Raw genomic sequence first — 12,786 nt, 5'->3', positions numbered from 1 at the left:
TGAGCCTAGCGGTTACAGCGTCTGCCACCAGAGAGAACTGTGCTGGTGGCAGGAAGTTGATGTGGACATGGAATCACACATTGGACGATAAGTTATCGAAATGTTGTGTCCCGGGACGAGCTTTGACTTCCTTCTTCCAGAGTGCAGGCACCATCATCAGAGGACAGATTGTCCTCCGTAATCTGCTGCTGCGAAGTGTGAACGCCATTGCTGGACAGAGGACACTTATTAGAGCCTAATGACTTTCTAAGCCATCTGCAGTGACGATGACACTCATTAATACCTTCCAGCAGGATGGAGTGTGTGTCTGCGTCTGTGTGTTGGCGCCCATGACAACACAACGCAGCAATAGCAGCCCCCACAACTCTTCACGTGTTGCCTTTAAAGGAGCTGCTAACACAGCGGCTAACATGGAGGAGCCCCAGCGGCTGGCACGGACGCCATGGTTGTGTCTGCCTGCTGGAGGAGGGGTTTGATGCTGCATACGCTCCCAGGGTAGATTTGACTGCTGCAGTTACATTAAACATCTGGATCAAAACAATGCTACAACTATGACATCATGGCCCTTTAACAGCTCCGCCCACCAGATGACGTGTTATCAACTTTTAAATGCTGTTTTTCTGAAGGGAGTTCAACAATGGCTGCAGCAGCACAAATGGACATCTTGTCACTGACTCGTCTACAGCAACATGGAAGAAACAATACAAGCGTGGACTTTGACCAATGTACACAATTCTCTGCTGCACTCTTATGCTAATTGTCACATATCTGATTTCCTCATGTTCCTAATTAAACAGAAAAAGTCTATAAATCTTTCTAGACTAAATAAATGTGTGAATAATATAAAGCTTCTGCTCCTGGAGGGTCCGTCAGCACCAGGGACCACAGTTCGGGGTGAAACGCTGCTGTTACTTTTCACCCAATGGTTCAATCAGAGGAGAGACGCTGCCTCCAAAGAAACAGAGGATTGTAACAACACACACACACACACACACACACACACACACACACACACACACACACACACATATTACCTTCTGATATTAATGAACATGATTGAAGCAGGGGATGAAATGATAATGGCGCTGCCAGCATCCATCATATCAACCAATAATAAAGACCCTCTCAGTTCAGAAGGACTGCTGTCTTCTCCGTTTTAATTGACTCGTCTCTGCTGCAGGACGGGACGCAGGTCAGGGGGAGCTCAGCCAATGGCGGAGCGACAAAGGCTCACATGGAGGCTTCCTCACTATCCAAGCACTGGGCTGTGGATTTAATTGAGAGCAGCTTTAAGCTCCCAGCTGGCGGAGCAGCTGACGCTGCCAAACCGCCATAATGGAGGCTTTGTTTTTGCTGAAACTAAAAAAACCAGCTGACTTTATTGGACTGTTACATTCTGCTCTGACATCATGTTCTTCAAACCTTCACAGGAGAGACGCCACCGCTTTAGTGCTGCGAGATGACATTCAATCATGCTCAGTAAACAATCACAAAGGTGACATTTACATTCTGAAAGATACGCACCCCTCCAGCTGCTGTCAATCGATCACTGACACGCCCCTCCAGCTGCTGTCAATCGATCACTGACACGCCCCTCCAGCTGCTGTCAATCGATCACTGACACGCCCCTCCAGCTGCTGTCAATCGATCACTGACACGCCCCTCCAGCTGCTGTCAATCGATCACTGACACGCCCCTCCAGCTGCTGTCAATCGATCACTGACACGCCCCTCCAGCTGCTGTCAATCGATCACTGACACACCCCTCCAGCTGCTGTCAATCGATCACTGACACGCCCCTCCAGCTGCTGTCAATCGATCACTGACACACCCCTCCAGCTGCTGTCAATCGATCACTGACACCTCCCTCCAGCTGCTGTCAATCGATCACTGACACCTCCCTCCAGCTGCTGTCAATCAATCACTGACACGCCCCTCCAGCTTTTTCATTTGAACCCAAATCTTTCTTGAAGTAAATAAACAGAACAAAAATAAACATGGATCCTGGGATCTGGTTGATCCTGTATAAACTGAGAGATCTTGTGAAAAGATTAATTCTCTCTTTCTCTCCTTCTTTCTCACGTTTTCATTCCCAATCCTCAGATTTCCGATGTCCATAGGACATCACCTGCTCACTGTCTACCTTGATGCTGCTGCTCGCCATTTGCCTTTAGCCACGTTTAACAGTGATTCAACAGCCTCCAGTTATATGTTCGTTTCCCCTCTGAGGGATAAGAGCTCATGTAACCCTGATGGGGACCTGAGTGATCATGTGATCACATGTCTCGTGAAACAGCAGCAATCTAAATCAGCATCTAATCTCTAATCTGATCTAATCTATCTATGACTGCACGCAGACTGCATGGATGTCTGAAACTCACTGATATCCACCTCTTGTCAAACTTTGGGTAGGAACGGCTGGTGAATCAGGAGTCTGAGACAGTCTGGCTTCAGTTAGCTAAAGCAGTGTAGCTAGCGTGTATAGCATGTTAGCTAACTTCTACGTTAGCGAACAAGTTGACGAGTGGTGGACCTGTTGAGACATGCTCTCAGGTGCTACCCAGTGTGATGTGGTCGATCATACCTCGGCGGGTCCTTTGTTTGTGTTACGCCTTTATATTCAGAAGTTCTGATGAATGGGTCAGGTGTGCTGCACACGGTTCTGGTTGTTTTCAGTCAGGTTTCACTGTTGATGCCGGTGCTGTTCAAACGCAGCTGTCAGTCATGCTGATGTTCTTCATTCTTTGAGGAACAAAGGTCCAAACGGCTCTGACCCACACACGGTCAGACGTACCAGAACTGAATTCTTACAATAACATTTTCTCAGCTTTAATTGGAACAAGATCAGGTGTGATTAGTGGCGGTCAGGAGAATATTCCCTCCTCCCTCCTGTATCTGAGCGTCTTACTGGGTCTCAGCCATGAATTCCTCCATTCTAGTATGATGAATTCGAGTCAGCGATGATAAGCACTTCTGCATTTCCCATTTGGGCTTTTGCCTTGGAGTAAATGAAAGGAGCCATGTGATTCAGATGAAAGCATGAAGGAAATGAATTGGCTTTTCATTGCAAAGAAAAGCAGAGGGAGAGGGCAATAAAGCAGGCTGGAACTTGAAAAGGCACTGAAACAAGAAACATTAGCTTTGGAAACGAGCGCCATAATCCATGCAGTTAAAAAGAGATGGCTGACAATGACAGTTCGCCAACTCCTCCTTTGATCTGTCGGAGGAGCGCGGTCAGGACAAGGAGTCGGCAGTTAGCCGCCATTATTGAAATGACAACAGCCGTTAAAATGGGAGGGACACATTTCTATCCTTCCGGTCTGACATGGTCGGCTTTTTTGTTAGCTAACACACAGTTAGCAAATAGGTGGCCATTTTCCTGAGACAGGTCACCTGATCAAAACCCAAAATGAAGGACGAATGGTAGAAGCAATCAAGAGAACACGAGCCTGGCCTCTAATTAACAACTCAGAAATGTTCAGTTTAGCCTTCCAGCTCAGGAAATACGACAGATGACACGTAGAGAATGTGTCAAGAAACATTTAAATCCAACGTAGCCTCTGGTGATTGGTCCTTTTGGAAAGCAGCTCCACACCAACTGGATGTACTGGTTTCACCAGTGAACATGGCAGCGGGATTGTGGCCATCAGACGTTACTCAGGATTCAGAAGTGCAGCAGCACACTTTCACGAGTGAAGAACATGAACAGGGCGGCAGGATCCAGACAGGAAGTCCAGACAGGAAGTCCAAACACACCATCATGAATTTGGCTGGCTGTCAAAATAAAACACCATGTGCCAACTTCCAATCCCGAAAACAGACTGAAAGACACAGATAACGTGAGCCAGACAACACAGCAGCGCTTCTCTGAGCCCGTGGTCTCAAAATCAGACTTCCAGAGAGGGAGTGGTGAAGTGCAGAGCTTCTCAGGCAGGTGGAATCAGACAGGTGAGGTATGTTGGGACTTTGACACGCCTCCTACAACACGCAGCACTTTGAGAGTAGCAGCCGTTCACCGTCTCAGCCTCGTAGCAACCGTTAGAGGTTCACAGTGATTCACATGTCTGTGTCCAACATGTCACCACCCACACTCTGACATTGACTTCATGTCCCCCTCTTGGTCTGGACTGGCAGGCTCGTGTCAGCACGGCAGCTGTGAGCTGTTGCTGCCGTCGGTGGTCTGAGGGAGGAGAGGACGCCAGAGGCGGCCAGGCTCACAGATCACCTGAGACGCTGACACCTCTCTGATTGCTGCCTGCTCAGGATCTCCTGTTCTGGCACATCAGCTCTCTGATGCAGCCACTGTGGAGGATTTAATTTGGGAAACGGAGACACCGTTCAGTCATACGGATGATGGATGAGCAGGAGTATTCAGATGCAAAGAGCTCGCCACATTTCAGGTTGAGCACCTCTGATGACGGTGCCCTTGTGTGGATTGTTCTCTTTCACACATAGTAACCTGAAAATACTTTCACAGTCAAAGTCTGCAGTTTTGATGGTTCGACAGGTAACAAATGGAACAAATGAACACCAATCCGACCATTGAGAGGCTCTCTTTCATGTCTGGAGGGCAATTCAATTCTTCAAAGAGGTGATGAACAAAATCAAATGGGACACGTCCCAGCTGTTTCTGGAGCAGGTGCTTTGACTGGACTATGGGAGTGTTAACATGAAGGTGAAGCATTAAGTTTCCCCTCTATATTAACAACATCAAAGCAGGAACTTTCATTTGACCCCCTTGTGGCCTCTTTGTAATGGTTCACTGAAGACTCCTCTTATTCCTGAATAACTTCTCTGTCCAAACACTACGAGCTGATGACAGCACCAATAAGGAGGTTCTCTGATTGTTCTCAGACTTAACAATTTCTTGTGTCTCTCCCCAAGGTGTTCAGGGTAGTGACCTGAAAATAGGTGCATGGTTATGAACTCAATATCAGCAGGTTCAGTTCTACATCAAATCCACAGGTGAACACCAGACCGATGGATGGTGGAGGTTCAGTTCTACGTCAGATCCATCAGTAAACACCAGACTGGTGGATGTTGGAGGATCAGATCTACATCAGATCCACCAGTAAACACCAGACTGGTGGATGGTGGAGGTTCAGTTCTACATCAGATCCACCAGTAAACACCAGACCGGTGGATGGTGGAGGTTCAGTTCTACATCTGATCCAGAAGTAAACACCAGACCGGTGGATGGTGGAGGTTCAGTTCTACATCAGATCCACCAGTAAACACCAGACCGGTGGATGGTGGAGGTTCAGTTCTACATCAGATCCAGAAGTAAACACCAGACCGGTGGATGGTGGAGGTTAAGGTCTACATCAGCTCCATCAATCCACCAGTAAACACCAGACTGGTGGATGTTGGAGGTTCAGTTCTACATCAGATCCACCAGTTAACACCAGACTGGTGGATGTTGGAGGTTCAGTTCTACATCAGATCCAGAAGTAAACACCAGACCGGTGGATGGTGGAGGTTAAGGTCTACATCAGCTCCATCAATCCACCAGTAAACACCAGACTGGTGGATGGTGGAGGTTCAGTTCTACATCAGATCCACCAGTAAACACCAGACCGGTGGATGGTGGAGGTTCAGTTCTACATCAGATCCAGAAGTAAACACCAGACCGGTGGATGGTGGAGGTTAAGGTCTACATCAGCTCCATCAATCCACCAGTAAACACCAGACTGGTGGATGTTGGAGGTTCAGTTCTACATCAGATCCACCAGTTAACACCAGACTGGTGGATGTTGGACGTTCAGTTCTACATCAGATCCACCAGTAAACACCAGACTGGTGGATGTTGGAGGTTCAGTTCTACATCAGATCCACCAGTAAACACCAGAATGGTGGATGGTGGAGTTTCAGTTCTACATCAGATCCACCAGTAAACACTAGACTGGTGGATGGTGGAGGTTCAGTTCTACATCAGATCTACCAGTAAACAACAGACCGGTGGATGTTAGAGGTTCAGTTCTACATCAGATCCATCAGTAAACACCAGACCGGTGGATGGTGGAGGTTCAGTTCTACATCAGATCCACCAGTAAACACCAGACCGGTGGATGGTGGAGGTTCAGGTCTACATCAGATCCACCAGTGAACAACAGACCGGTGGATGGTGGAGGTTCAGGTCTACATAAGATCCATCTGTAAACACCAGACTGGTCGATGGTGGAGGTTCAGTTCTACATCAGATCCACCAGTAAACACAAGACTGGTGGATGGTGGAGGTTCAGTTCTACATCAGATCCTCCAGTAAACACCAGAACGATGAATGGTGGAGGTTCAGTTCTACATCAGATCCACCACTAAACAACAGACCGGTGGATGGTGGAGGTTCAGTTCTACATCAGATCCATCAGTAAACACCAGACCGGTGTATGTGGAGGTTCACTTCTACATCAGATCCATCGGTAAACACCAGACCGGTGGATGGTGGAGGTTCAGGTCTACATCAGATCCACCAGTGGAAACCAGACCAGTGGATGGTGGAGGTTCAGGTCTACATCAGATCCTCCAGTAAACACCAGACCGGTGGATGGTGGAGGTTCAGTTCTACATCAGATCCATCAGTAAACACCAGAACTGGTGGATGTTGGAGGTTCAGGTCTACATCAGATCCATCAGTAAACACCAGACTGGTGGATGTTGGAGGTTCAGTTCTACATCAGATCCACCAGTAAACACCAGAACGGTGGATGGTGGAGGTTCAGTTCTACATCAGATCCACCAGTAAACACCAGACCGGTGGATGGTGGAGGTTCAGTTCTACATCAGATCCACCAGTAAACACCAGACTGGTTCAGTTCTACATCAGATCCACCAGTAAACACCAGAGTGGTGGATGGTGGAGGTTCAGTTCTACATCAGATCCACCAATCCATCAGTAAACACCAGACTGGTGGATGTTGGAGGTTCAGTTCTACATCAGATCCATCAGTAAACACCAGACCGGTGGATGGTGGAGGTTCAGTTCTACATCAGATCCACCAGTAAACACCAGACCGGTGGATGGTGGAGGTTCAGTTCTACATCAGATCCACCAGTAAACACCAGACCGGTGGATGGTGGAGGTTCAGTTCTACATCAGATCCATCAATCCATTAGTAAACACCAGACTGGTGGATGTTGGAGGTTCAGTTCTACATTAGATCCATCAGTAAACACCAGACCGGTGGATGGTGGAGGTTCAGTTCTACATCAGATCCATCAATCCACCAGTAAACACCAGACTGGTGGATGTTGGAGGTTCAGTTCTACATCAGATCCACCAGTAAACACCAGAACGGTGGATGGTGGAGGTTCAGTTCCACATCAGATCCGCCAGTGAACACCAGACCGGTGGATGGTGGAGGTTAAGGTCTACATCAGATCCACCAGTAAACACCAGACCGGTGGATGGTGGAGGTTCAGTTCTACATCTTATCCATCAGTAAACACCAGACTGGTGGTTGTTGGAGGTTCAGGTCTACATCAGATCCACCAGTAAACACCAGACTGGTGGATGGTGCAGGTTCAGTTCTACATCAGATCCACCAGTAAACACCAGACCGGTGGATGGTGGAGGTTCAGTTCTACATCAGATCCATCAGTAAACACCAGACCGGTGGATGGTGGAGGTTCAGTTCTACATCAGATCCACCAGTAAACACCAGACCGGTGGATGGTGGAGGTTCAGTTCTACATCAGATCTACCAGTAAACACCAGATAGGTGGATGTTGGAGGTTCAGTTCTACATCAGATCCATCAATCCATTAGTAAACACCAGACTGGTGGATGTTGGAGGTTCAGTTCTACATCAGATCCATCAGTGAACACCAGACTGGTGGATGGTGGAGGTTCAGTTCAACATCAGATCCACCAGTAAACACCAGACCGGTGGATGGTGGAGGTTCAGGTCTACATCAGATCCATCAGTAAACACCAGACCGGTGGATGGTGGAGGTTCAGTTCTACATCAGATCCATCAATCCATCAGTAAACACCAGACTGGTGGATGTTGGAGGTTCAGTTCTACATCAGATCCATCAGTAAACACCAGATTGGTGGATGGTGGAGGTTCAGTTCTACATCAGATCCACCAGAAAACACCAGAGTGGTGGATGGTGGAGGTTCAGTTCTACATCAGATCCACCAATCCATCAGTAAACACCAGAATGGTGGATGTTGGAGGTTCAGTTCTACATCAGATCCATCAGTAAACACCAGACCGGTGGATGGTGGAGGTTCAGTTCTACATCAGATCCATCAATCCATCAGTAAACACCAGACTGGTGGATGTTGGAGGTTCAGTTCTACATCAGATCCATCAGTAAACACCAGACTGGTGGATGGTGGAGGTTCAGTTCTACATCAGATCCACCAATCCATCAGTAAACACCAGAATGGTGGATGTTGGAGGTTCAGTTCTACATCAGATCCATCAGTAAACACCAGACCGGTGGATGGTGGAGGTTCAGTTCTACATCAGATCCATCAATCCATCAGTAAACACCAGACTGGTGGATGTTGGAGGTTCAGTTCTACATCAGATCCATCAGTAAACACCAGACTGGTGGATGGTGGAGGTTCAGTTCCACATCAGATCCACCAGTTAACACCAGACCGGTGGATGGTGGAGGTTCAGGTCTACATCAGATCCATCAGTAAACACCAGACTGGTGGTTGTTGGAGGTTCAGGTCTACATCAGATCCACCAGTAAACACCAGAGTGGTGGATGGTGGAGGTTCAGTTCTACATCAGATCCACCAGTAAACACCAGACCGGTGGATGGTAGAGGTTCAGTTCTACATCAGATCCATCAGTAAACACCAGACCGGTGGATGGTGGAGGTTCAGGTCTCCATCAGATCCACCAGTAAACACCAGACTGGTGGATGGTGGAGGTTCAGTTCTACATCAGATCCACCAGTTAACACCAGACTGGTGGATGCTGAATGTTCAGTTCTACATCAGATCTACCAGTAAACACCAGACTGGTGGATGGTGGAGGTTCAGTTCTACATCAGATCCACCAGTAACTCCAGACCGGTGAATGGTGGAGGTTCAGTTCTACATCAGATCCACCAGTAAACACCAGACCTGTGGATGGTGGAGGTTCAGTTCTACATCAGATCCATCAGTAAACACCAGACTGGTGGATGGTGGAGGTTGGTTGAAGAACGAGGAGACATCCACTTCCTGTTGTACTCCAAACACACCTAACCATTATTGCACTCCATAGGGTGATATTAAAGCTAAGGTGTGATTCCTCAACATCACTTTATCACTCCTGTAGCACACATGCTAAAACTCCTCTGCAGCAGGCTAATTCTTGCTAGGATGGGACTACATGACCATATCCTGATATGAAGCATTCTCCGCCCTGCCCCTTCTTTAATGACGAGTTGATCTCAGCCCTCTCATTGGTTCTGATCTGGCCCCTGTGATCGACCAGGAGGTGAAACTCCTCCCCTGTACCTGGAGTCCCTGGCTCTCAGGACTGCTCCCTGTGGAACTCCTGCAGTGAACACTCAGGCTACTGGATTCATACTTCTACGCTACATAAATGACACAAATTACAGGGGAGCTGAAATCAGTGTTGGATTTCCAGCGGCTCATAATAATAATGATAATAATAATAATAAGAAGAAGAAGAAGAAGAATAAGATGGTGATGACCAGACAACATGGACAGAACTGTTGCAGGTGGACACGGATGTGTGTGTGTGTGTGTGTGTGTGTGTGTGTGTGTGTGTGTGTGTGTGTGTGTGTGTGTGTGTGTGTGTGTCTGGGGGGGGGGGGGCATAAGAGGAGAGTGAGAGCGAGTGGGAGGGGGGGCATGAGGAAGGAGGGAGGGTCTGGCGCTCTCGGTGAGCGAGTGTCGACGTGGGAGCATCTCAGTGCTCCTCCTCCTCCTCGTCCTCCTCCAGCCCGGAGGCGCCAGCGAGGAGCGCCCTCTTCTCTGCTCGTTTCCCGCCGCGGACACTCGGATTTACGGTTCCCCGGCAGGAGGATGGATCTTCCGCTGCGCCTCGTTTGGCTTCACTGTCTGTTCAGCGCTGCGTCCACGGCCACTCACTGTGAGTACCCGCATCACCTCCCGCATCACCTCCCGCATCACCTCCCGCATCACCTCCAGCTCACCTCCAGCTCCTCCCGCTGCCGGAGCTCCGCCGGCTGCTGGGCACCCGGGAGGGATGTGTGATGATGACGATGATCATGATGATGATGATAAAGGTCAGAGGAATCAGGTTGATTCGGTACAGACGGTTCCAGGTTCTGGTCCAGGTTCTGGTCCAGAGTTCCTGCGGCTGTTGATCCTCCATGAAGTTTCCTCTGCCGCTAGAGGGCGCGCCTCCGCCAGAGAGGCTGCAGGGGTCGATGGACTGATCACTAGCTGATCGATACAGAGACAGAGACCCCTCCAGCGGGCGGGGAGCTGCTGTCTCCACACGTGAGATTTGATTTGGAAAGAAGACGCCGCTGGAGCATCCAGACGTCATCGATGATGCCAATTAAATCATATTTTTGTCGACAAACATGTTAAATATGCACAGAAACAAGAGCAGAACCCCTCCGGATCAAACTCCCTCAGCAGGCGGGAGTTGATGCTCTGATTCAGTGATCAGAAAATCAGCTGATCACTGAGTCTAAGTAGATCCATCCTTTTAGTTGTTGATCCTGTAAATACCAAACATGTTTACAGCCACATAAACACGGGGAAGCAGAGATGCACATAGTCGGTCTGATCTCAGTCAGAGGGGCGCCGCCGCCACACTCAGGACCAGTGACTGGCACGTGGGGTCACAATGGTCACAACTGGCATGTTTCTTTGCAAACAAATGAGCATTAATGAGGATGCTGAGTCGGAGTGGAGGAATGAACTCGAACGATGGTGAGAGTGATGAAGTGGGAGGGTTCAAGGTGAATCACGTAAACACAGACTGAGCTTGGTCAGCAGTCACTGACGCCCAGCCGCTCTCCTTTACTGAGCTTTGATTTTGTTCCTTTCTACTCTGCTGATGTCCTCATCCGTGACCTGTAACATCCTCTCATTTCTGGGTTGTTTTCAGGAACGTTGATGAGTTTTCCTGGAAGAGGAAATGATTCAATCACAACAACAACAACAACAACACACAAGAGAGGCAATTAGCAGCAAAAACACAACAGCTGCGATAGAAAAACTTACTACAGAATAATATTTGTAATTTTTACATGTGGAATATAGATAATCAATAATATATGATTCCATATTATCTCACGCGTCTACATCTGCTGATATTTCTTATTTTTCTTATGTAAATATTATTGATTTTAAGGAAACTGCTTGAAATTAGTGAGGAAATGTACATCAAACAATCATTCATCAATCATTATTCATCCATCATCCATCAATCATCATCATCCATCAATCATCATCATCCATCAATCATCCATCATCCATTGTCATCCAGCATCCATCCATCATCCATCCATCAATCATCCATCCATCCATCATGCATCAATCATCCATCCATCCATCCATCAATCATCCATCATCCATCCATCATCCATCCATCCATCAATCATCCATCATCCATCCATCCATCCATCCATCAATCATCCATCATCCACCATCCATCAATCATCCATCAATCATCAATCATCAATCCACCCATCCATCAATCATCCATCAATCATCAATCCATCCATCCATCAATCATCCATCAATCATCAATCCACCCATCCATCAATCATCCATCAATCATCAATCCATCCATCCATCCATCCATCAATCATCCATCAATGTTGTTTCGGACATTAGCTGAGTTTACACTAAACTGTCCAGTAATTTTCATCCATGGTGTCAAAGGGGAAACGTGAGTCCCAGTCTGAGGTGAATGGACCGGGTCATGTGGTGTGCATTTATGCCAGAAGATGGCGCTACAGACAGCGTTCAAATGGCTGCAACATAGAGGAAGAAAACCAGGAAGTACAATAGGTCATCTGCTAGTTTAAGTCTGCAGACATTTACCTGGCACAAGGGAGAGCAGTACTGAGAAGTACTTTCAGCTGGACCAGTTGTAGTAGTACTTTGGGGCCAGCAAGTGTTGGATACGTTACTTCTTCTCTGGAGACAAAGACAAAGCTTGAGAAAAACCAGGGAGACAACGATGGTGGAAACGACTGGTCAATCTTGTGACGTCAAGATTTCATTATTTGATGGTGTTTTTAGAAAAGGCGGCGCCGGTGGCCTTGTGTTTTTTTTGTTGTTGTTTTCTTGGGTGGTCTTTTATCTTCGTCATGTTCTGATTTGAAAAGGGAGAATGTCGGTATTTTAGCAGCCTTCTCATTGCTTCAGTGACGTCATGCCTCCTGCTGCTTCCCGCCGAGCCGATGGACCGGCGAGGTTTGGTGATCCAGGGGGCAGGAACCATGAATTAGCCGGTTAGTTTGATGGAAGATGGCAGACTAGGCGACGCGTCCCAACATGGCGGGAATACAGCACAGAAGAAGTAGAGGTGACAGGCGTTGCCCTGGCAACCTCGCCGTTATCATGAGTATTCACTCCACTTAAGGCGTGTTCACACCAAACGAGACATGTAAGGTCTATGTAGAGAGGCAATTAGACGTGAGTTCTTGTGTGAATGATGCGAATAAAGCGATGCAAATTTTGTGTCATGAAATTTTGCGTATTCGCATCTACACGCAAGATGAGTATTTTCAACTTGCAAGACAAATTTGTGTGACGTTGGGTCAAGAGAGCCTATCAGCATTGAGATTACCCTGCCGTTAGTGAAGTCACGTCAACGGTCCAGGC

The 12,786-nt window shown here is 47.8% G+C and overlaps 1 protein-coding gene across 1 annotated transcript in view; it reads left to right on the top strand.

Moving 5' to 3' along the window:
- The first annotated feature begins 9,889 nt into the window (after nt 1–9,889).
- The window catches only part of LOC147251647 (contactin-associated protein-like 5), a 55,198-nt gene continuing 52,301 nt past the window's right edge, over nt 9,890–12,786 (top strand). The window contains exon 1 of the mRNA XM_086219487.1: nt 9,890–10,066. Coding sequence (XP_086075613.1) covers nt 10,000–10,066 — 67 coding nt within the window. The 5' untranslated portion in view covers nt 9,890–9,999. The remainder of the gene's footprint in view (nt 10,067–12,786) is intronic.

The sequence above is a fragment of the Aulostomus chinensis genome, chromosome 12 (genome assembly GCF_037954235.1).
Source record: "Aulostomus chinensis isolate RoL2024-O1b breed Wild chromosome 12, RoL_Achi_v1.0, whole genome shotgun sequence".
NCBI lineage: Eukaryota > Metazoa > Chordata > Actinopteri > Syngnathiformes > Aulostomidae > Aulostomus > Aulostomus chinensis.
This window is presented reverse-complemented; position numbering and strand designations above follow the sequence as displayed.